The sequence below is a fragment of the Dendrobates tinctorius genome, unplaced genomic scaffold (assembly GCF_039654945.1).
Source record: "Dendrobates tinctorius isolate UK_male_01 unplaced genomic scaffold, ASM3965494v1 ptg000164l, whole genome shotgun sequence".
NCBI lineage: Eukaryota > Metazoa > Chordata > Amphibia > Anura > Dendrobatidae > Dendrobates > Dendrobates tinctorius.
The window spans coordinates 9,091,074-9,115,486 of NW_027361831.1; the positions used below are offsets into that span (position 1 = coordinate 9,091,074).

The window sequence follows — 24,413 nt, forward strand, 5'->3', positions numbered from 1 at the left end:
ACATCCTATCTTTTGCAACTAATGCTGCATAGGCGGCCTCAGTAGTAAAAAGTTGGTCACACTTATCAAACACTATGTTTGATGAGTGTGACAACCTGTCAATCAGTTCTCCAAGTGATGCTACAGATCGCTTGGAAAACGCTAGCATTTTGCAAGCTAATTACGCTTACAAAATGCTAGTTTTTCCGCAGGAAAATCGCGGGAATTTAAAATGCAATTTTCCCGCGGAATGGAATTCCGGAATTCTCGCGGTAATTTCCGCGAGAGTTCCGGTACGTGTGCACATAGCCTTACAGTAACATGGCAAAAGTATGAAGAACGTTCTCACCCGGCTTCTCAAGGAGTGAGAAAAGGTCAGGTGGTTCCTCCTATTGGGAAGTACAGAGAGACTATGTCTGAGCTCAACAGTGGTCCAAATTAGAGGGTCTTTTGTAAAGGGTATCTCCCAATGTGATTCCTCTTTAATGATTCATCAGGGGAGTTGCTGGTGATGGCTGTAGCTCCTCTTGCCACTTTTTAATAATACCCTTACCACCTACTCATGATTATACAGGTCCTGTATGCTGCCATATAATGAGAAACTAACCTCTCACATTTAAAATTACTTTGAGGGGCCTAAATTTTAGACAGAACCGGAAGGGCATAGAAAATACAAAAACAGAAGACACGAGTAGTAAATGGGCCAGGATCACAACAGGTTCAAATATACAGAAATGAATTAGAGGAGAACAATATGTATTTGGCAGCTTCCAAAAATATGCTTCGAGCTTTAGTAAGTTGTGATGCTTAACAATTACCTGAAGCAGGGAGCAGATTATTCCAGCTGGATGCCACAGACACCCACACTGCCAGACTTGATGGTATCACTGGTCCTGGCCACCCAATTCTCAGTGACTAAACCAAGCCTGTGGTGCCGAGATTTTCTGGTTACAATGTCTCCTCCATCACCAATGTCGCTCACAGAATTAATGATGGCGCTGACTGGTGATAGAAGCAGACATCGCAGGAGCAGATCCCAGAGGAGAATTGGCACACCATTTGCAGAAGCCCCAATGTTAAAGAATTGCAGAAAACTAGAGCAGAAGAAAACCTCATAAAGTGACCTTATTTTGTAAATTATTACTATCAGTGAATTCATCTATAGCAGTTGTAACTATTTTGAGACCTTAGTGGGGGCATGTTTTTTACAAAATAAATAGAAGTTTTTATTAGTATCATTTTCGCCTACATTTTTTGTGTGTTTTTATTCCAATTTTGTGGAGGCAGAATGAACAGTTAAGCACCACACTCTAATGGTTCATTCTATGACATCTACTATTAGACTGTGAACTGTCATTGTCTTAGTGATTAATTCAATTTTGGTACATAACTTCCCATTTCTATGGACAGTTGGAGAAGAAATGTTCAAAAATATAATTTTCAAGAATGTTCTATTCAAAGATAATAATTGGTTTTGTTTCTTGGCAGTTGAATGTACCAGGAGATCAGAGGGACGACTATCAGCTTCAATTTTGAAATCCGATGACCTTAAGATCACAAAGGATACGATTGAAGAAAATGTCATTATTTCAGATATACCATTATTCTTTCACAGCAAAGATCTAACATCTGATCCTTCAAAACAGGTCCTATCTTCTGATTCATTACATACTACTAAGAAAAATAAAGGTCAGAAAAGACGTATTAAGAAACAAACTGCTCTTAAAGAAAAGAAGCCAATTCCACATTCAGAATATAGAAATAGTTTTCCCCTCAAAACATCTTTTGTTAAACATCAAACAATTCACACAGAGGAAAAGAGTTTCTCTTGTTCTAAATGTAAGAGGTATTTTAATCAGAAATCAGATTTAGTTAAGCATGAGAGAATTCATACTGGTGGGGAGAAGCCATATTCATGTTCAGAATGTGAGAAATGTTTTGTACGGAAATCACATCTTGTTACACATCAGCGAATTCACACAGGAGAGAAGCCATATTCATGTTCAGAATGTGGAAAATGTTTTGTAGAGAAATCAAATCTTGTTATACATCAGAGAACTCATACAGGGGAGAGGCCATTTTTATGTTCAGAATGTGGAAAATGTTTTGTAGAGAAAGCACATCTTGTTAAACATCAGAGACTTCACACTGGGGAGAAGTCTTTTTCATGTTCAGAATGTGGAAAATATTTTGGACAGAGATCATATCTTCTTATACATCAAAGAACTCACACAGGGGAGAAGCCTTTTTTATGTTCAGAATGTGGGAAATGTTTTGGAGAGAAATCATGTCTTGATAGACACCGGAGAACTCACACAGGGGAGAAGCCATATTCATGTTCAGAATGTGGAATATGTTTTATACGGAAATCATCGCTTGTCAGTCACCAGAGAACTCACACAGGGGAGAAGCCTTTTTCATGTTCAGAATGTGGAATATGTTTTGTATATAAATCATTGCTTGTTAGCCACCAGAAAACTCACACAGGGGAGAAGCCGTTTTCATGTACAGAATGTGGGAAATGTTTTTTAGAGAAATCACGTCTTGATAGACACCAGAAAACTCACACAAAGGAGAAACGTTTTTCATGTTCAGAATGTGGAATATGTTTTGTATATAAATCTTTGCTTGTTAATCACCAGAGAATTCACACAGGGGAGAAGCCTTTTTCATGTTCAGAATGTGGAAAATGTTTTGCATGGAAATCACAGTTTGTTAGACACCAGAGAACTCACACAGAGAGTAGTCATTTTCATGTTCAGAATATTGGAAATGTTGGGTAGATAAATCAAGTCTTGTTAAGCACCAGAGAACTCATACTGGGGATAAGCAATGTTCATATTAAGAATGTGGGAAATGTTTTGCATGGAAATCACAGTTTGTTAGACACCAGAGAACTCACACAGAGAGTAGTCATTTTCATGTTCAGAATATTGGAAATGTTGGGTAGATAAATCAAGTCTTGTTAAGCACCAGAGAACTCATACTGGGGATAAGTAATGTTCATATTAAGAATGTGGGAAATGTTTTGAACAATAATGCTATTTTCTTTAACATCTAAAATCCCACAAGGCGAGAAGCCATTGTCATACCTGGAATGTGAAAAAATGAATTACTAGAAAACATATTTTATTAAACATCAAAAATAATGCACACTGGGAGAAATTATATATTTTATTGACAAATTTTACTTAAACCATATATAAAAAAAACTAGGCAGAAAGTAGCCCAAATAGAGTATTTTCTGATATACTATTGGAGTTATTTATCAGTCTGTACTAACCTAATTTATTACTTAAAATGTGTTTTTAATTTATTGTACATCTGCTGTCAATCCTCCAGTTGCAAAACCAATAAGCATGAAGATAGGAATAATTTATGGATATCTTCCGCGCTGCTGTGTTTTGAATTACCACATTTCCTGAAGAATAAGTGCTTGACACTTTGAAACAAGTTCAATAAAAACTGCATGTTTGAATAAATCCCTCAGAATTGACATCTTCTATACACAGAAGTGTGGGAGATAACCACAATTTCTATCTTCTCACAAAAACCATACAACAGACAGTCATCTAATTAAACGAGAAAAGGAAATTACTTTAGTGCTCACTGCATTTTTTTGATTATTAGACGCAATTTTAACGTAAAATTCATCCTAATAAGTGAGTGCCTCTTATAGCCTGGTGGCAGCTTCCTGTAGAAGAGAAGAATTCTGAGACAGTGTCCTTCCCAATCACTGAGAGAACTGCTCTTTCCTCCTGCCCCACACTGATCTTTGTGAACAGTAGAGGAAAATACCGGGACCTGCACAGAGGCTGCTCGTCCTGAGGGAGCAGTTGAAGAACCTTCCACCTGGCTAGCTCTAGGATCTTTCACATGACCTTGAAAGAAATGCAAAATGGGCTAATGTGTAGGCAGGGCATGTGTATGTAAATATGTATATGTAGCAGAGCTAATGTATGGGCTAGCACGGTGTCTTAGTGGTTATCATTGCAGCTTTGCAGCGCTGGGATTCTAGGTTCACATCCAACCAAGGACAACAGCTGCAAGGAGTTTGTATGTTCTCCCCGCTTGCACGGCTTTTCTGTAGGTTCTGCGGTTTCCTCGCACACCTCAAAGACATACTGTTATGGAATTTAGATTATGAGCCCCATTGGGGACAGCGATGATAATGTCTGTAAAGCGCTGGAGTACATCATGGCACTAACTTAAGCAATGCATAATAAAAAAAAGCTGTATGTATGTAAATGTGCAGTGTCCAAGAATGTGGGAGGGCTGCACTGGCAATTTTTTTTCCCGTACTATCTGTTGGGTCAATTCAAGGCACCTCCATATCTCGATGCTGGATTCTTACTTGCCAAACTCAGAGAATCATCTGGCTCGAGCAGTTGGAACCGACTGTTTGCTGGGGTTTATGGAATTAAATAAATTTATCTCCACCAAATTGTTACCCTTACTTAAACTTGCATGCTCAGTGTGGAGACAGACTAGGAATCGATTTGGTTTTAGCCATGTCCAACTGAAATGTTGATATGAGGGAATCCATATTTCTTGACATTGATGAAACATCTGTTTCCCCTTTTCTAAACTCTAGTAATGTCCACTTGTTGAAAGACATTTATGAGGGAAATGTAGTAATGTCATTTGAGCACGTGCAGCTTAACCCCTTCCTGACATCCGACGTACTATCCCGTCCATGGGACCCGGGCCCCTATGCCCATGGACGGGATAGTACGTCTACCGCGATCAGCGGCGCCCACGTGGTGAGCGCCGCTGATCGCGGCCGGGTGTCAGCTGATTATCACAGCTGACACCTGGCACAATGTGTCAGGGGCGGTCACGGACCGCCCCCGACACGTTAACCCCTTGCACACCGCGATCAAACATGATTGCGGTGTACCAGGGGTTAAAGGGAAGCATCGGCAGGGAGGGGGCTCCCTCCGTGCTTCCCTGAGCCCCCCACGGCAGCGCAATGTGCAGCGCTGCTGCGGGGGGCTCCTTTCCTGCAGGCCGCCGAATCCACGATGGCGACGGGGGCCTTCGGGGGCCTGCAGGAAGCTGGCTTCCTCAGTGCCTGCAAAGCGCAGGCATGAGGAAGCCTTCTGCACTGCCTGTGACAGATCGCTGATCTGTCAAAGTGATCTGTGATGTAACAGATCAGCGATCTGTCACAGGACAGTGATGTCCCACCTGGGACTATTTAATAACATTAAAAAAAAATAAAAAAAAATGTTAAAATAATTTTTAAAAAATCGCCAAATAAATTAGAAAAAAAAAATATTCCCCCAAATAAATCCATTTTTTGGAAATAAAAAAAAAAAAAAGCAATAAAAGTACACATATTAGGTATCGCCGTGTCCGTAAAGACCCGCCCTATAAAACTGTCCCATTAGTTAACCCCTTTAGCGAACCCCTTAAAAAATAAAAATAAAAAACTAAGCAAAAAATAATTATTTATTATCATACCGCCAAACAAAAAGTGTAATAACGCGCGATCAAAAAGACGCATATTAATATCCATGGTACCGCTGAAAACGTCATCTTGTCCCGCAAAAAACGAGCTGCCACACAGCATCATCAGCGAAAAAATAAAAAAGTTATAGCTCGCAGAATAAAGCGATGCAAAAATAATTATTTTTTATATAAAATAGTTTTCATTGCATAAAACCGACAAAACATAAAAAAACGACCTAAATGAGGTATCGCTGTAACCGTACTGACCAGAAGAATAAAACCGCTTTATCAATTTTACCGCACGCGGAACGGTGTAAACGCACCCCCCCAAAAGAAATTCATGAAACGCTGGTTTTTGTTCATTCTGCGTCCCACAAATCGAAATAAAAAGCGATCAAAAAATGTTACGTGCCCGAAAATGGTACCAATAAAAACGTCAACTCGTCCCGCAAAAAATAAGACCTCACATGACTCGGTGGGTCAAAATACGGAAAAATTATAGTTCTTAATATGTGGTGATGCAAAAACTATTTTTACAATAAAAAGCGTCTTTTAGCGTGCGACAGCTGCCAAATAAAAAAACCACCATAAATAGTAAATCAAACCCCCCGTTATCACCCCCTTAGTTAGGGAAAAATAATAAAATAAAAAAAATGTATTTATTTCCATTTTTCCATTAGAGTTAGGGTTAGGGCTAGGGTTAGGGCTAAGGTTAGGGTTAGGGCTGAGATTAGGGTTAGGGGTGTGTTGGGGTTCGGGTTGGAGTTAGAATTGGGGGTTTCCATGTTTGGGCACATCAGGGGCTCTCCAAATGCAACATGGCGTCTGATCTCAATTCCAGCCAATTCTGAGTTGAAAAAGTCAAATGGTGCTCCTTCTCTTCCAAGCTCTGCCATGCGCCCAAACAGTGTTTTACCCCCACATGTAGGGTATCAGCCTACTCAGGACAAATTGCAAAACAATTTTTGGGGTCCAATTTCTCCTGTTACCCTTAGGAAAATAAAAAATTGGGGGCAAAAATATCATTTTTGTGGAAAAAAATGATTTTTTTATTTTCACGTCCGAGCGTTATAAACTTCTGTGAAGCACTTGGGGGTTCAAAGTGCTCACCACACATCTAGATAAGTTCCATGGGGGGTCTAGTGTCCAAAATGGGTCACTTGTGGGGAGTTTCAATAGTTTAGGTACATCAGGGGCTCTCCAAACGCACATGACACCCGCAGACCTTTCCATCAAAGTCTGCATTCCAAAACGTCACTACTTCCCTTCCGAGCCCCAACGTGTGTCCATACAGTAGTTTTCTCCCACATATGGGGCGTCAGCATACTCAGGACAAATTGGACAACAACTTTTGGGGTTCAATTTCTCCTGTTACCCTTGGGAAAATAAAAAAATTGGGGACTAATTGATCATGTTTGTGGAAAAAATACGATTTTTTTATTTTCATGCCCTGGCATTATAAACTTCTGTGAAGCCCTTGGGGGTTCAAAGTGCTCACCTCACATCTAGATAAGTTCCTTAGGGGGTCTCGTTTCCAAAATGGGGTCATTTGTGGGGGTTTCCACTGTTTAGGTACATTAGGGGCTCTCCAAAGGCAACATGACACCTGCAGACCATTCCATCAAAGTCTGCATTCCAAAACGTCACTACTTCCCTTCCGAGCCCTGACGTGTGTCCATACAGTAGATTTCTCCCACATATGGAGTGTCAGCGTACTCAGGACAAATTGGACAACAACTTTTGGGGTTCAATTTCTCCTGTTACCCTTGGGAAAATAAAAAAATTGGGGACTAATTGATCATGTTTGTGGAAAAAATACGATTTTTTTATTTTCATGCCCTGGCATTATAAACTTCTGTGAAGCCCTTGGGGGTTCAAAGTGCTCACCTCACATCTAGATAAGTTCCTTAGGGGGTCTAGTTTTCAAAATGGGGTCATTTGCGGAGGGATTCCACTGTTTAGGTACATTAGGGGCTCTCCAAAGGCAACATGACACCCGCAGACCATTCCATCAAAGTCTGGATTCCAAAACGTCACTACTTCCCTTCCGAGCCCCGACGTGTGCCCATACAGTAGTTTTCTCCCACATATGGGGTATCAGCATACTCAGGACAAATTGGACAACAACTTTTGGGGTCCAATTTCTACTGGTACCCTTGGAAAAATAAAAAAATGGTGACTAAAAGATCATGTTTGTGGAAAAAATACAAATTTTTTATTTTCACGCCCGGGCGTTATAAACTTCTGTGAAGCCCTTGGGGGTTCAAAGTTCTCACCACACATCTAGATAAGTTCCTTAGGGGGTCTAGTTTCCAAAATGGTGTCATTTGTGGGGGTTTCCACTGTTTTGGTACATCAGGGGTTTTCCAATCGCGACATGATGTCCGATCTCAATTCCAGCCAAAAATGTCAAATGGCGCTGCTTCCCTTCCGAGCTCTGCCATGCGCCCAAATAGTGGTTTACCCCCACATGTGGGGTATCAGCGTACTCAGGACAAATTGCACAATAACTTTTAGGGTCCTGTTACCCTTGGGAAAATAAAAATTGGGGTGAAAAGATCATTTTTGTGGAAAATATGATTTTTTAATTGTACCGCTGTACGTTATAAACTTCTGTAAAGCCCTTGTGGGTTCAAAGTTCTCACCACATATCTAGATAAGTTCCTTGGGGGGTCTAGTTTCCAAAATGGGGTCACTTGTAGGGGGTTTCCACTGTTTAGGTACATCAGGGACTCTCCAAACGTTGCATGGCGTCCGATCTGAATTCCAGCCAATTTTGCATTGAAAAAGTCAAACGGCGCTCCTTCCATTCTGAGCTCTGCCATGTGCCGAAACAGTCGTTCCCCCCACATATCAGGTATCAGCGTACTCAGGACAAATTGCACAATAATTTTTGCAGTCCAATTTCTCCTGTTACCCTTGGTAAAATAAAAAAAATTGAACCTGAAGTATTTTTTTGTGAAAAAAAGTTAGATGTTCATTTTTTTTTAAATATTCAAAAAAATTCCTGTGACGCACCTAAAGGGTTAATAAACTTCTTGAATGTGGTTTTGAGCACCTTAAGGGGTGGAGTTTTTAGAATGGTGTCACTTTTGGGTATTTTCTATCATATAGACCCCTCAAAGTGGCTTCAAATGTGATGTGGTCCTAAAAATAAAATGGTGTAAAAATGAGAAATCGCTGGTCAACTTTTAACCCTTATAACTTCCTAACAAAAAAAAAATTTTGGTTCAAAAATTGTGCTGATGTAAAGTAAACATGTGGGAAATGTTAGTTATCAAGTTTTTTGTGTGCCGTATCTCTGTGATTTAAGGGCATAAAAATTCAAAGTTGGAAAATTGCGACATTTTCAAAATTTTCGCCAAATTTCCGTTTTTCTCACAAATAAACGCAAGTTATTTGAATGAAATTTTACTACTAACATGAAGTACAATATGTCACGAGAAAACAATGTCAGAATCACCGGGATCCATGGAAGCGTTCCAGAGTTATGACCTCATAAAGGTACAGTGGTCAGAATTGTAAAAACTGGCCCGGTCATGTACGTTCAAACCACCCTTGGGGGTGAAGGGGTTAAATTCCAAGGTCCCAATTCTTTAGGTATCTTCAGCTCAGGGCGGCACTTCAGTCCCTTCTGCCCAATCTCTTCCTCCTCTCAAGCTATTCTGAAAGGAACGTTCTCCTACCTCCGAATACGTACGGTGTCATACTCCTGATGCAGAATTTGTATATATGATATAGACTTGCCCAATAGTTTCATCCTTTTGTTGTGAGGTGATTACTCTATTATCCTTCTTTTAATATCTATTCCAATCTCATGTGATCCATTGATTTGTCTGTTTGGGGCACTAGAAGAAGAAATGTATTAAGATTTTTTTGCGTGAGACTTTGTTTCTGGCTAAGAAGCTACTAGCAATGCATTGGATGGGTAATTCACAGCCAACACTACAATCCTGGATCACACTGGTTAATTCAATAATTCCATATGAAAAAAATAGTCTATCAAAATAGAGGATATAGTTTAAAGTTTTCCAGAATTTTGGACTTTTTGAGGTCATTTCTCAAAGTCTCTATCCGTGGATGAGGGTTCAAGTGGTGAGAAATTTCTGCATTTGGTATGTGAATAAGATAAGGTATTATTTTTCATGGAGACAGGGAAAATTTGTGTATAGGTATGTAGTCAAGTATATCATAAGATGTGATATCAGTATGGAGGTAATCTTGGCAGCAAAGTTGAAATTGATGTTATTGTTGTGGTTCAAAGTTTGAGTTAAAGTTTTGTTACTTTCATATTCTATTAGATTATTACTCATTTATACAGAATAAACGGCGCTCGTGTAACAAAAGGCTCATGTACATCTTGTTTTTTCTTCTTTATTGATAATGTATGCCTTACTTGATAACAAATGTTACACGATATCTAATAATATGCTGTAATCTGGATGATTTATAATGATTTGAATTTGTTGCAAAACTGTTTAATTAAACAAATTTAAAAAAGTGCAGTGTCCAGCAGTGATGTGTGTATTGTGGTAGTTCAACTCACTCAGCGGTACACAGAGATAGAAAACAGGAACACTGTCTCTTTAAATCTTTTTGTTTGTTTCTTATATAGATGGCATAAACCTACATGAAGGTAAAAGTAAACACAGCCCTTCAGGCAAAACAGGAAAGCAAAAAAAAAGCCAAAATGCTATAACACAGTCCATAAATTTGCAGGGAACTGCCCGCTCTGGAGCAATACGGGTTTACTCTTTCCTCCTCAGGACACAAACCACTGGAGATACTCTCTCCATCCCTACTGAACACAGAATGCCCCTGGAGTCCAGCTATTTAAGCCCCAGCCCACTTCCTGGGGTGAAAATAAGGTGGACAACCTTCCACCCATTCTATGGTTGTCCACAAAAATCCAGCTCCTTATGTAAATCAGCTGTTAATCCCTCGCAGCACACTGAGAGGAGGGAAGATAATGGAGCAGCTGTAGGACCCTACTGGCAGAGGGTTTTAGACATGGCCCATTCATATGTTTTGGGGGTACATCTGGGGGTAGAGAAAACGCAGGAGAGAATAATGCAGAGGTTCTATTGGCTGGGATGTTACCAGGAGATCCTAAATTATTTTAGGTCCAGCCCCACCTGCCAGATAACCGCTCCCTCTACTCACTTCTGAAGACCCCTAGTACCTGTACCTGTTTTACCTGTAATAGAGGTCCCATTTGAGAAAATTTCCATGGACCTAGTGGTCCTCTAGTTAAGTCTGCACGAGGGCATCAAAACATCCCAGTGGTCAAGGACTATGCAACCAGATACCCTGAAGCAGTACCACAAAGGAACTCTTCGGCCAAGAGTATTGCCCCGGAACTTGTCCATAATTTTGCTAGGACAGGCCTGCCAAAGGATATTTTGACAGACCAAGCAACCTTTTTTATGAGCAAGGTAATGAAGGAGTTGTGTAAGGTCCTTCAGATTGCCCAGCTGCAAACCTCAGTCTACCATCCACAGACAGAGGGCCTAGTAGGGCCCCTCAATAAGACCTTAAAGGCCATGCTCATGAAGGTCATTGAGACGGACGGTTGAGACTGGGAACATCTGCTTCTGTTTCTGCTCTTTTCAGTCAGAGTAGTTCCTCCAGCCTCAACTGGCTTCTCACCGATTGAGCTTCTGTATGGTCAGCATCCACGAGGGTTCCAGGACATCGCCAAGGAAACCTGGGAAGCTGAGGTCATGCCACACAGGAGCATTATAGAGCATGTCTCCCAGTTAGAGAGAATGGTGAAAGTAATGCCTATCGTAAGGGGGCATCTTATCCAAGCATTGGAGGCACAGGTGGATCGCCCGCCAGGGCGGTGGCGTACTCGGCACCGGGCCGGTATCTCAGAGGGAAGTGTCACAGTAGCGGTGACCTGGTCCGTGGCCCTGGGCGTCCATGTAAAAGGGGTTAAGAGTGGCTGGTTAAAGTTTATAAGAAGATGATATGTGACGCCACCTGTGGTGATCTCCAATGAAGGGGTTAAGCCGACGCTGCAGACTGATCGTCTGGGACAGACGGTATAAGGCAGCAAGGTGTAATAGCTCCCCACAGGTGGAGCTGTGGTCCCAGGGCAGTGGTAATAGATGTTGAGGAAGAGGGTGTAGTGTCTGGCACAGAGATGTAGCTGTGCTGGAGGGTTTGCAGGAAGAATGCTATGACACAACAGGGTACCGTTTCCGTTACCTTTACTTTGCTTTGTAAGTGCAGTCCAGGGTCCAGATTACAGATGCAACAGAGGCTGGCCAGCTTGGAAGCAACTTAGGAATCTCTTTATGTAGATGGGTTGTGTAGTCTCCTTTCTAGCGCTTATTTTAGGTACTTGCAGTACTGTGTTACACTGAGGTTCCATTTGCTTGTTCTCACTTAGAACTCCCACGAATGGCAGACAGCTGTAGCTGTTGTGAGTTCATTTTTCCCTTCACCATTGAGGTCTGATGAACTCCATCCTCTAGTGAAGGAAGGTAGTGAGACTGATTACCAAACACCTGGGCAGCTAGATGATGACTGGGTGGCTGGAATTGAGGACTGGATATAAGGCTGCCGACGCCCTTCTTCCTGGCTGGTGATTTTCCTGCTGGATTCTTGGAGACCAGTCTGATTCCTGCATCTCAAAGCTAAGTTTTTCTGCTCTGCTTTGAACTCTTCAGTTTTGTTTTTGTTTTGCCTTGTTTTTTGGGAGTTCTGCCATCCCCGGCCGGGGGTGAGCTGAATTCCATTTTTGTCTCTGATCTGTTGATCTTTTGCTCTGTCTTCAGAATATACCTGAGTGCTGATATAGTCTTTTGAAGCCTAGCGACTTCAGGGCCTGTTTTTCCTATCAGTCGGTTGGCTCATTTTGATAGGGTTTTTGCGGATGGCAGACAGCAGCTTTCCTATCCTGGCCTATGTAGTTAGCTTGGGCCCCATCATTTGCTCAACCTATCTTTCTATCTGTGTTAGTGTTTTCATCTTGCTTCACCGTCATTATATGTTGGGGGCTGCCTATTGCTTTGGGGTCTGCTCTGGGGCAGTTTAGTTTTTCACCTTTCTGTCTTTAGGCTATGTAGTTCTCCGGCTGTGATCGAGGGGTCTAGGGCACCGTAGGAACCCCCCACGGATACTGCTAGTTGTTGTGGATAGGTTCAGGGGTCTGCAATCCGATAGCTGCCAGCCTCTCTGGTTTTTCTGGACTTAGCTGGTATTTTGTTTTTTTCTCCTTCGGTGACTCATCATAACGTGTAGCCTTCTTCTTCTTCTGGCTCACCCGTTGCTGTTGTGCCTCCGAGTCTTATATGGGAACAGAGCATTTACAGCTTCCTATTCCTCCGGTGTCTGTCGCAGGACCATTAGTATCCATACAACCTTGGAGACCGGGCTCCAGATCATGCGCTATAGCTAGAAGTGAGCTCTGAACTCTGCTCAATCTTCCAGCTCCTCTCCTCACGTCCACACACATTGCCCTCCTCACACGAACTGACTAATTTCCCCCTTCCTGGCCCCCAGAGAGCAGCTCTTCCCCTAGTTTTGGTTCAGAGCTCCCTCTGCTGGCCTGGAATGAGAACTGTGTTGTGTGTTGTGATTAACTGACAGAGAGACCCTTCATTGCTTCCAAGCATGACATCCACTCCCTAGGAGGAAGGTAATGCCACTGTGGCGACCATACTCCTGGGGGCGCCACATTCCCCCTAGTGCAATTCAGTACTCCCGGACTGAAGAAAACATACAAACATATTAACAAATTGAACAATTGTAAATGTAACAGGATTTAAAAAAATGAAAAATTACAAAAAACAAAGCTCAAAAATAGTCCTGATGACGATTAGTCCATGCGTCAATGTCCATGTTTCCATTTCCTGAGCAGTTGGTAACTATGTACAAGTTAGTTTTGACCACACATAGTCCTGTGGTCCAATTGTCCATCAAAAACAAAATAAGATCTTCAAAAAGGGTTCTTACGTAGTCTCTGTAGGCACATAAACTTGAGAAGTTGCATATTTATATTTTAGCATTTACACAAACTTATTTATATATGAAAACTTAGGGGTGGTATACCTTGGGTACTACGGACAGACCTACGTAGCACTGGTGTGGGTAAACTGGGTAGTAGCCGTCTGCGAACTCTTAGACTCACTATGGGCATGACAGATTCACCACTGGCAGGGTGAGAATTCTCTTGTTCCACTGCTGGTGTAGCATCCGCTGCCTGAACTTACTGATTTTCAGAGTTGTCTTGAGTCTCTGCTACTTCAGTTGCAGTAGGCTGGGGAAAGATTAGGACAGGAACTATGATGGCTTGATCCATTCTTGTCCAATTTGCAGGAAATTCTCTGAGTACAGAGTAGACCTTTTCTTCTTCTTCTATGGGTTGAAGGTTGTTTTGTTCTTCCATTCTGTCTTTTAGTTGGTCAGGGCACAGTTTCAGATGATCCCTCGATACTGCTGATGAGGTTTCTCCTCCATCCTTACTGATAAGGCACACTTTGGTGTTGTCAAAGTTTGATGGTAGGACGGTGTAGGGTTCAGCTTCCCATTGGTCATCCAATTTATGCATCCTTCTTTTCCTCTTTACGACTTGTTCTCCTGGTGACAAGGGAACTGCAGGTGCATGTTGATTGTAGTTCTTTTCTTGTTTTTGTCTCGCCTGAGCTAGACTCTTTTCTACGCACTCTTGTACTCTACGGTACTGCTGCTGCCGTTCTGTATCCCAGTCAGTATCTGGTGATGTTACTTCAGGTGTCAGGACTCCCATATCCAAATCAATAGGCAACTTGCCAGGCCTCGCTCTCATTAGGTAGGCTGGAGTGCAGTTGGTGGAATTCACAGGAATGTGATTGTAGCGGTCAACCAGATCTGGCAACTTCTCTGGCCACAGATTCCTCTCTTCCAAAGGCAAGGTCTTCAGTAGATCGATCACCAACAGATTCATCTTTTCACACATGCCATTGGTCTTTGGATGGTATGGTGTTGTCCTGATCTTCTTGCAACCGTACAAGTTACAGAATTCCTGGAACATTTTTGCCTCAAAGGCTGGACCTTGATCTGTAAGCACTTGTTTGGGATATCCGTGTGGTCGACAAAAGTGCTGTTGGAATGCTCTGGCTGCTGTCCTGGCTGTTTGATCCTTGACAGGCACGACTACCAGGAAACTCGAGTAGTGGTCAACGATGGTAAGAGCATAAACGTAGCCTGAACGGCTTGGGACCAGCTTCACATGGTCCAGGGCGACCAACTCGAGTGGTTGTTTGGTTATTATTGGCTGCAAAGGAGCTTGCTGGCTGTTACGGTCCTTTCTGCGCAGGTTGCATTGTCCACACTCCCGGCACCAATTTTCAATGGCCTTCCTCATACCAGCCCAGTAGAATCTCTCTCGGAGCAAGGCCTCCAACTTCTTCCATCCGAAGTGTCCAGCTCCATTGTGGTATGCTTCCAAGACCATTGATGCCTCCCTTTTGGGACTACAACTTGCCAGACTCATGAGTGCGGGCATTGATACTCCTCCGGCACAGCTTTCCCTCATAGAGGAACAGCCTGCCTCTTTCCTTCCTCAACTGCTGGGTTTCTTCAGGAGCATCTGGACCTGGGCGCGAGTCAGCTTGTGACAGTAGCTCCTTTACCAGGCAGACTGCGGGGTTGCTATCCTGGGTTTCTGCCCAGTCATGATGAGGCAATGGATTTAGGGTGGCCTCTTTCACGACAGACCGTCTGTTTCTCACTCCTTGGGCAAGTTGAGCTGCAATTAACCGGTGGAAGGCAGGTAACTCTATTTCTTTGAGTGCCTCAGGGTCTTCTCCTGCATCTGGCAGATTGGGCATTCTGGACAGCGCATCAGCACTGGCATTCTTGTGGCCCGCTCGGTACTTGATGGTAAATTCATAGGTAGACAGCCGGGCCATCCATCGTTGCTCCAGTGCGTCTAGTTTTGCAGTTTCCAAGTGAGTAAGCGGGTTGTTGTCCGTGAAGATGGTAAATTTGGCTGAAGCTAGGTAATGCTTGAATCGTTCAGTCACAGCCCAGACTATGGCGAGGAACTCCAGTTTGAAGGAACTGTAGTTGTCAGGGTTCCTTTCAGTGGGATGAAGCTTCCTGCTGGCGTAGGAGATCACTCTTTCTTTTCCATTCTGTACCTGTGACAGTACTGCTCCCAGTCCCACGTTGCTGGCATCAGTATACAGAACAAATGGTTGGTCATAATCTGGATATTCCTGAACTTCATCTCCTGTGAGAGCCATTTTCAGTCGAGTGAAGGACCTCTCCAGTTCCTTATTCCATTCAAATATAGGACTCTTCTTTCTGGCTTTCTTGGACTGGCCCACCAGAAGATTTTGCATAGGTGTGATTTTGCATAGGCGTGGCTATCTCAGTGAAGCCTTTGATGAACCTTCGGTAGTAGCCTACCAACCCGAGGGATTGACGTACTTCATGGAGGTTGCTGGGCCTCTGCCAGTCCCGGATGACAGTGACTTTGTCAGGATCTGGTGCCGCACCTTCTGCCCTCACTACATGACCGAGGTACTGTACCTTGGGCTTCAGGAAGTGGCATTTGGATGGCTTCACTTTCAGGCCAAAGTTGGACAAGGCTTCAAACACCTCAGCCAGGTGCTTCAGATGGCCTTCATAAGTCTTGGAGAAAACAATAATATCATCAAGGTATAACAGAACTTTCTCGAAGTTCTTGTGTCCAAGACAGCACTCCATTAGACGTTGAAATGTCCCTTGGTGTAGTAAACGCTGTTTTCTCCTCGTCTACCTCTGTCACGGGAACCTGCCAATACCCACTAGTGAGATCTAAGGTGGAAAAATAGTTAGCAGTTTTAAGTGCAGCTTGTTAGGAATCTGTGTTCTGCCATACCTATGCAGAGATCCAGTTCCTCACATTTATCTCCAGAGGCTAAGTCCTTTGTACCAGCTTCTGAGCATGTTCACAGGACGAGCTCCTATTGGAGTTCAGGTGTCAGGTGCTCAGGTCCTGCTCTGAATCCTATTGGCTCCTCTGGGAGTTCTGGAGATTTCCAGCAGGTCTCGTACGCTATAAAAAGTGCGCATGGCTGTTCCGCCATGGGCTAGTATAGTCATACTTGCTGCTGTATGTTTGTTGATGGATGCATGGACTGGTGAATGACTCATTTGAAACCCCCATTCCTTGGTTATTACGAATGTGTGAGTGTTTGAGTCAGAGCCAGTATTAGCGCCAGCGCGCCATTGCTCCAGCGCCCAGCAGCTTAGCGTCTGACATCGCGCCTGTGTTTCAGCGGTGTCTCCCTGCGGCACTATCTACGCCGCGCTGCTTTCGCAGTCCAGAGAGTGTTCGCAGTAGCAACGTCTCTGTTACAGACTCACGGTAGGTCTAGACGGAGTGTGTCCTGTCATCTAAGGCCACTCCTGTGACCGAATACCGCGTCTTTCCCTCTGAATCTCTGTGAGTTTTCAACAGACTCAGCGTTTTGTATTTATGTTTTTGCTTGCAGCTCTGTGTGTGAAACAGAGCTTGCTCCAGCATTACTATTGCATATGTTTATGCTGGCAGCTCTGTGTGTGTAACAGAGCTTGGTCCAGTATTACCACTACATGTGCTTTAGCTTGCAGCTCTGTGTGTGTAACAGAGTCCGCACAGTGCACTTGGGTGACGCCTTTAACCCTGTGCACACTACCGCCTCATAGCTCTGCCACCACCTAGCAGTGGTTTTAACATCTACCGCACGGTGGACCCCGAGCGGTGAACGCACTTATTATAATTTTATTTAGTGCGTTCCACCGCTCATAACACAGCTAATGACTCTTCAATTCTGGGTAATGGGTAGGCATCCTTATGTGTAATGCTGTTAATTTTTCGGTAATCAACACACATTCTCATGGTGCCATCTTTCTTTTTCACAAAGACTATTGGAGCTGCCCAGGGGCTACAACTGTCTCTGATCACCCCAGCCTCCTTCATTTCCCGCAACATACTTTTGGCACATTGGTATTGTGTTGGGGGTATAGGCCGGTACCTTTCTTTAATGGGTGGATGATCTCCAGTGGGGATATGGTGTTGAACCACTTTTGCCTTCCCAAAGTCTAGAGGGTGTTTACTGAATACCCGCTCATACTCCTGAGTCACTTGGTAAATCCCATTCTTTTGGTATGAAGGGGTGGAGTCAGTCCCCACATGCAGCTGCTGACACCACTCCTCCAGCTGCTTTACAGAGCCATTGTCCTCCACCTGGTCGGATGAGACCAAGGGCTCTGCTGCCTGCATTGCGTTGTTACTGACAGTAAGCAGCTTAGCAATTGTGCATACCGAGGTATTGTGGCCTCTTGCTCCCCACAATTCAAGAGGCGTACAGGTACTCTCCCTTTGCGGACATCAACTACCCCTCTGGCTGTCAGGACAGTGGGCCGGCTATCAGAGTACACTGGCTCTACCAATGCTTGGTAATCTTTTCCTCTGAGGCCTATGGCTGCCCAACACCAAATCAACATTTCACATCTGGGGGGGTATCGCAGTGGGGAAAGGATCACTCACTCTGACGCTGCCAATTTCTCCGCCAGACAGTTCTACCTGCTGTCTTTGCATCAGGGCCTTAATCTCCTTCTGCAGGACTCGTTGTTCACTGGAACCAGCAGTCTCAGCCACCTGTTGCAACAAAACAGTAACCTCAGCAAGACAATTTTCAATCACATTAGTACCTAAGGTCATCATTGGATTACATTCTCATCGATCAATGTCTACAACTATCAGACCTTGAGATTTTAACTCTACTCCCCCACTTTAATGGTAATCTCTTTACATCCTACTTGCAGCAAAGACTGACCATTGCTGGCAACTACTGTCAGTTCATCACTTGGGCCACGGGTAAGTTCAGAGTCAGCCCAATACCGCTTGTAAAGGATATATGGCATAGTTGTCACCTGAGAGCCAGTGTCCAGCAAAGTGTTCATGGGGATGCCGTCAATCACCACTGGGAGGACCGGTCGCCCTCCAACATACTTGGCTCGCCAGTTCTTTGGGCCTTGTGGTCCTACTCCTGGGGGTTGGCCCTCTGCCCCAGGGGTTGCTCGTTTAAATAACAGAACCTTGCAATGTGGCCTGCCTTGTGGCAGTGACGACAGATGGGACGTCCGTTCTGGTCATAGCGATCGTTGTCTCTCCCTCGGCGTGGCGGGATCCTCTTTTTCCGTAGCCATGGGACATCCTCTGAACTGGAGGTCAGCTGGATCTTCTCATTTGAGGACACCTGCATGGACTGCACAGTTTTGGCAAGTGCTGCCATACTTTTGGCCAGCTCTTGGACCTGAAGGCGCAGTTCTGTAGATGGATCATTATCCAGAGTCTGTGCATCAGCCTCCACAGGGCTGGGAGGGAAAGATGCTGCTTCTTGGTGGTATGTGATCACTGGACGCCTAGGGGGCGCTGGACAGCTGACATTTGGTTCATGCAGCACCCGAATAGCCTTGTCTTTGAAGTCTGCAAAGTCTAGGTCAGGGTTTTGTAGTGCTATGATGCGCAGCTGTGCTCTGTGGGTACTGGATAAGAAGCCCTCAATAAATTGCTCCTTTAACAGTCTTTCTCCATCTTTCACACTGTCTGGGTCAATCTGCTTGATGGCTCGCAGCGCCTCCTGCAGGTTAAGAGCATAGTCCCGTATACTGTCCTGCACTCTCTGCTTACACCCAAAGAATCTCATTTTTATTTCAGCTGCAGTGCTGGTGTCAAAGGTGCTTCTTAGCTTAGTCAGAATCTTTTTAACAGTCTCTCTATCAGTGTCCTGCCAGGCTTTTACTTCCCTCTGTGCTGCACCAGTTAGCTGCCCAATAAGGATGTTCACTTTTTGGTTTTCAGATAGAGGATACACCTCAAACAAACTGCACAGTCTCTCATTAACCTCACTCAGGGTATGTGACTCCCCTGAGTACTGCGGTAGCTAGGCCGCTCCCGGTATATAGGGCATGGACAGCGGCATTATGGGGACTGCTGCGGTGGGCACTGATTCTTGCGGTGCTCTGGAGGCAGCGCTGGCTGTTGGATTCTGCGGTGCCATTTGAGCCGCAGCTGCGCTGGCCCCTGCATCTTGCGGCACTGTGGGGGGTGCGGTGGCATCCACCGCTGCGTCTGCTCTTGCCTCAGACATTCTCCTCCCCCACTTTCTCTTGCTTTTCTGTCCTATTTTTTATTTGGAAATGATGGCTGCAGTTGGAGAGCCGTGGTATAACCAGTAGTCCAAGTACACTTTTATTGCCCTCTGTACAACAAGACAGATTGAATCCATGGTCAAAACCAGGCACCAAATGATTGCTGAACTGTTGCAATGGGACACAGAGCCAGTCCATCACCCAAGCCCTGATGATGGGGAAGCAAGGCAAGGCACAGATGATTCTGCTGCAGAGGTCCCACTTATGAATGCAGCCATACCCGCAACCAGGGTAGTGTGGACCCCCGACTGAAGATGGCCTTGCAGCAACTCGATGCAGGCGTTTGTGAGAGACGTCTGAAACTGATTCAGCAGTACCGAGAGGCTGAGAGAGCTGAGCATCAATCAGAGCGTCAGTACCAGCTGGCGTTAGCCCATATCCAGATGCAGAGATCTTCTTCATCGAGGAGTGAGTCCAGAGATACCAACAGATTTAAACCCGGTCCTGAACATTTTCTTGTAATGATAAAGGACCGGGACTTGTGGGGGTGGAAATGGCCTGCCAGCAGTACCAGCTGCTTGAGGACCAGTGGGACCAATATTTAACCCTGGGCTTCGAGGAAAAGCTCTGGAGGTGTTTGCTTCTTTCCCTCAAGACCAATATGAAGACTACAAGACCATCAAACAGGCTCTGATAAAAAAGTACTAGCTGACTCCTGAAATGTACTGGAAAAAGTTCTGAGCCCTCCAGCGTGGATCACATGACAGCTACAGTGATGTGGTAGATAGGTTCAGAACCAACTTTGAACTATGGGTCCAAAGACTCTCAGTCACCACTGTCGAGGACCTGAAAGACCTGATAGTGAAAGTCTAGTTTCTTCAGCTTTGCCTAGTGAAGATGTGACAGTTCGTGCTGGATCGGGAGACAATGGAGGCCGATAGGCGTCTGCATTCTGTGCTGCTTTATGAGGCCAATCATATACCGTAGGTGCGGAAATCAGCTGTCGAAAGCTGGAAAGGAGGTAAGCTGACAACCACCTCCACTACCCCTGAAGCCGACCCTCAGGGGGTTCTGCCCCATTTTCCAGCACCCGGCCTGCATCTAACTCTCAGTGGTGCTATACCTGCAACTGAACTAGTCACATCAGCCTTGTCTGCCTGGTGAGCCAGAAGTTTAACCCCACACCTGAGGTTCAGAGGCCTAGTTCAGCTATTGTTTGTGGGTGGGGTGATTAGGAGTGCCTGTGAGAATTTGCAACCGGTCACTGTGGGCAACACTGTTACCGTTGGGCTCAAGGACACTGACGCAGAGTGAACCGTCTTCCACCCTGAGTTTGTGCTACCGGAAGAGCTAATTCCTGGGTGTTCGCTGTCCCTTATTTTCTTGGATTGGGGTGTGGGGAAGTGGATAAGGGAAGCGGGGGTGTCCAAGAATCTCCCTGAAAATGTGTTATGGGGAATTGATCTGGGACTGAACTCTGACAACCCTCTTAGATCTGATAGGTCATGCATTTCAAAAGTTGATAATGTGACTGTCCTGGCTAATGAAAGTGTGTGTTGTGGTAAAGGAGAACTCGGCTATGTTACTCTGTAGGGTGACATTGCTGAAGAACCCCTAAAAGGAGCCAGCATAAGTGCTAAGGGCAATGGGAGCAGGCATGGAGACCATGAAGTAAGTGGTCCCATGCAGCTGATCAGTGTGATGACAGACTCTGATTTGGCCGGTGGAAGCTGCCCCATGATTAGCATGACTCAGGTGAAAAGGGGGGGCAGGGAAGGTCTTATTCATAGCCTGTTAGGGGGTTGGGATTCTATTTCCCACAACCGGGCAGGGCGAGGGGAATGTGTGTCCCACAGTCTGGCAGGATGATAGGAAAGAGATACCCATGACCTGTCAGAGGAGTGGGAAGGTGTGCCCCACAACTGGCCATGGTGATCAGAAGGCAGAATCCCCAATCGGTTTAACGTTGCAGCACTATTCCTACTCCATCAGCTAATCCTACCCTAATTGCAGCAAAGAGCACTATAATAGAATAGAATCTATTTGAATTAGCCCTATAAAGGGCTGTTGGTTTATTGTTGCACTGGAACTCTATTACATACTGTCACTTCTGCAGCAGAAACTCTCTCTACACTATTTTCAGATACAATGCTGGAAACATGGTATCACCGGGTCTTATATAGACCTGATGATGCTATGCAGCTGGCCAATCATAGTAATGCCAGTAGCCAAACAAGTGGCTGCATAAGAACCATTTATTATTATTATTTATTGTTATAGCGCCATTTATTTCATGGCGCTTTACATGTGAGGAGGGGTATACATAATAAAAACAAGTACAATAATGTTAAACAATACAAGTCATAACTGGTACAGGAGGAGAGAGGACCTGCCTGCGAAGGCTCACAATCTACAAGGGATGGGTGAGAATACAGTAGGTGAGGGTAGAGCTGGTTGTGCAGCGGTTTGGTCGATCGGTGGTTACTGCAGGTTATAGGCTTGTCGGAAGAGGTGGGTCTTCAGGTTCTTTTTGAAGGTTTCGATGGTAGGTGAGAGTCTGATATGTTGTGGTAGAGAGTTCCAGAGTAGGGGTGATGCGAGAGAAATCTTGTATGCGATTGTGGGAAGAGGAGATAAGAGGGGAGTAGAGAAGGAGATCTTGTGATGATCGGAGGTTGCGTGCAGGAAAGTACCGGGAGACGAGATCACAGATGTATGGAGGAGACAGGTTGTGGATGGCTTTGTATGTCATGGTTAGGGTTTTGTACTGGAGTCTCTGGGCAATGGGGAGCCAGTGAAGGGATTGACAGAGGGGAGAAGCTGGGGAATAGCAGGGGGACAGGTTGATTAGTCGGGCAGCAGAGTTTAGAATAGATTGGAGGGGTGCGAGAGTGTTCGAGGGGAGGCCACAGAGCAGGAGGTTGCAGTAGTCAAGGCGAGAGATAATGAGGGCATGGACTAGGGTTTTTGCAGATTTTTGGTTGAGGAATGAACGGATTCGTGAAATATTTTTGAGTTGAAGTCGGCAGGAAGTGGAAAGGGCTTGGATATGTGGTTTGAAGGAGAGATCAGCGTCAAGGATTACCCCGAGGCAGCGAGCTTGTGGGACTGGGGAGAGTGGGCAGCCATTTACTTTAATGGATAGGTTCGTTGGGGGGGTCACGTGAGATGGGGGAAAGATGATGAATTCTGTTTTGTCCATGTTAAGTTTCAGAAATCTAGCGGAGAAGAAGGATGAAATAGTGGACAGACATTGAGGGATTCTGGTTAGTAGGGAGGTGATATCTGGTCCAGAGATGTAGATCTGTGTTGTGAGTTCATTTTCCCCTTCACTACTGAGGCCCGAGGAACTCCCTCTTCTGGTGAAGAAAGGTAGTGAGCCTGATTGTCAAACACCTGGGGCTGATGATGATGACTGGCTGAGTGGAGGTAATGACTGGATATAAGGCTGCCGACGCCCTTCTGGCCTGCGGGTGATTTCTCTGTGGACTTCTAGGAAACCAGTCTGATTCCTGCTCATCTAAAGCTAAGATTTCTGCTTTGCCTTTTTGCATTAGTGTTTTGTTTTCCTTGCTTTTCTGGATTCTGCCATTCCCTGCTGGGGTGAGCTGAATCTCCTTTTGCCTGTTGCTCTGTCTTCAGAATATTCCTGAGTACTGACATAGCTTTTTTGAAGCCTAGCGTCTTCAGGGCCTTTTTTACTGTCAGTTTGTTGGCTCTTATTTTCATAGGGTTTTTCACGGATTGCAGACAGCAGCCTTCCTGTCCTTTCCTATCTAAGCTAGCGTGGGCCCCATCTTTGCTCAGTCTATCTTTCTGTCTGTGTTTTTTTCTTTCTTCTTGCTTCACCGTCATTATATGTGGGGGGCTGCCTTTTGCTTTGGGGTCTGCTCTGGGGCAGTTTAGATTTCCCTTTCTGTCTTTAGGCTATGTAGTCCTCCGGCTGTGATCGAGGGGCCTAGGGCATCGTAGGAGCCCCCCACGGCTACTGCTAGTTGTGTTGATAGGTTCAGGGGTCTGCAATCCGATAGCTGCCAACTTCTCTGGTTTTCTGGACTTAGCTAGCATTTCTATTTTTGCCTCCTACGGTGACTCAATCATAACAGATCTGTGTGTCGTCAGCATAGAGATGATACTGAAAGCCATGAGATTCTATGAGCTGTCCCAGGCCAAAGGTGTAAGTGGAGAAGAGCAGGGGTCCTAGGACTGAACCTTGTGGGACTCCGACAGATAGGGGGCGAGGTGAGGAGGTGGTGTGTGAGTGGGAGACGCTGAATGTCCGGTCTGTTAGGTATGATGAGATCCAGGATAGGGCCAAGTCTGTGATGCCAAGGGATGAGAGGGTCTGTAATAATAGGGAATGGTCCACTGTGTCAAAGGTAGCCGACAGGTCCAGGAGGAGGAGGACAGAGTAGTGTCGCTTGCTCTTGGCAGTTAAGAGGTCATTGGTGACCTTAGTAAGGGCAGTTTCAGTGGAGTGGTGTGACCGGAAGCCAGATTGTAAGCTGTCGAAGAGGGAGCAAGAAGAGAGATGGGAGGACAGTTCAAGGTATTCGTGTTGTTCCAGTAGCTTGGAGGCATAGGGGAGAAGTGATATAGGGCGATAGCTAGATACAGAGGATGGGTCAAGAGAGGGCTTTTTGAGGATAGGTGTGATGGAGGCATGTTTAAAGCTTGAGGGGAAAACACCAGTTGTTAGTGATGGGTTAGGGTTGGGATGAAGACTGTGGTGAGGTTTGGGATGAAGTGGGATGGGATCGGGTCAAGTGCACAGGTGGTGAGATGTGATCTTGAGAGTAGAGTGGAGAGTCGATCTTCTGTGATGGTGAAGTTGGTTTTGGAGGTGGAGGGCTGGGAAGTCG

At 44.9% G+C, this 24,413-nt stretch overlaps 1 protein-coding gene across 1 annotated transcript in view; it reads left to right on the forward strand.

Annotated features, from left to right (window-relative positions):
* LOC141052977 (uncharacterized) overlaps nt 1-24,413 on the forward strand; it is a 137,755-nt gene that overhangs the window by 81,525 nt on the left and 31,817 nt on the right. Inside the window, 3 exon segments of the mRNA XM_073550305.1 lie at nt 1,468-2,760; nt 10,049-10,069; nt 11,047-11,222. Of these exon segments, the coding sequence (XP_073406406.1) occupies nt 1,468-2,760; nt 10,049-10,069; nt 11,047-11,222 (1,490 nt within the window).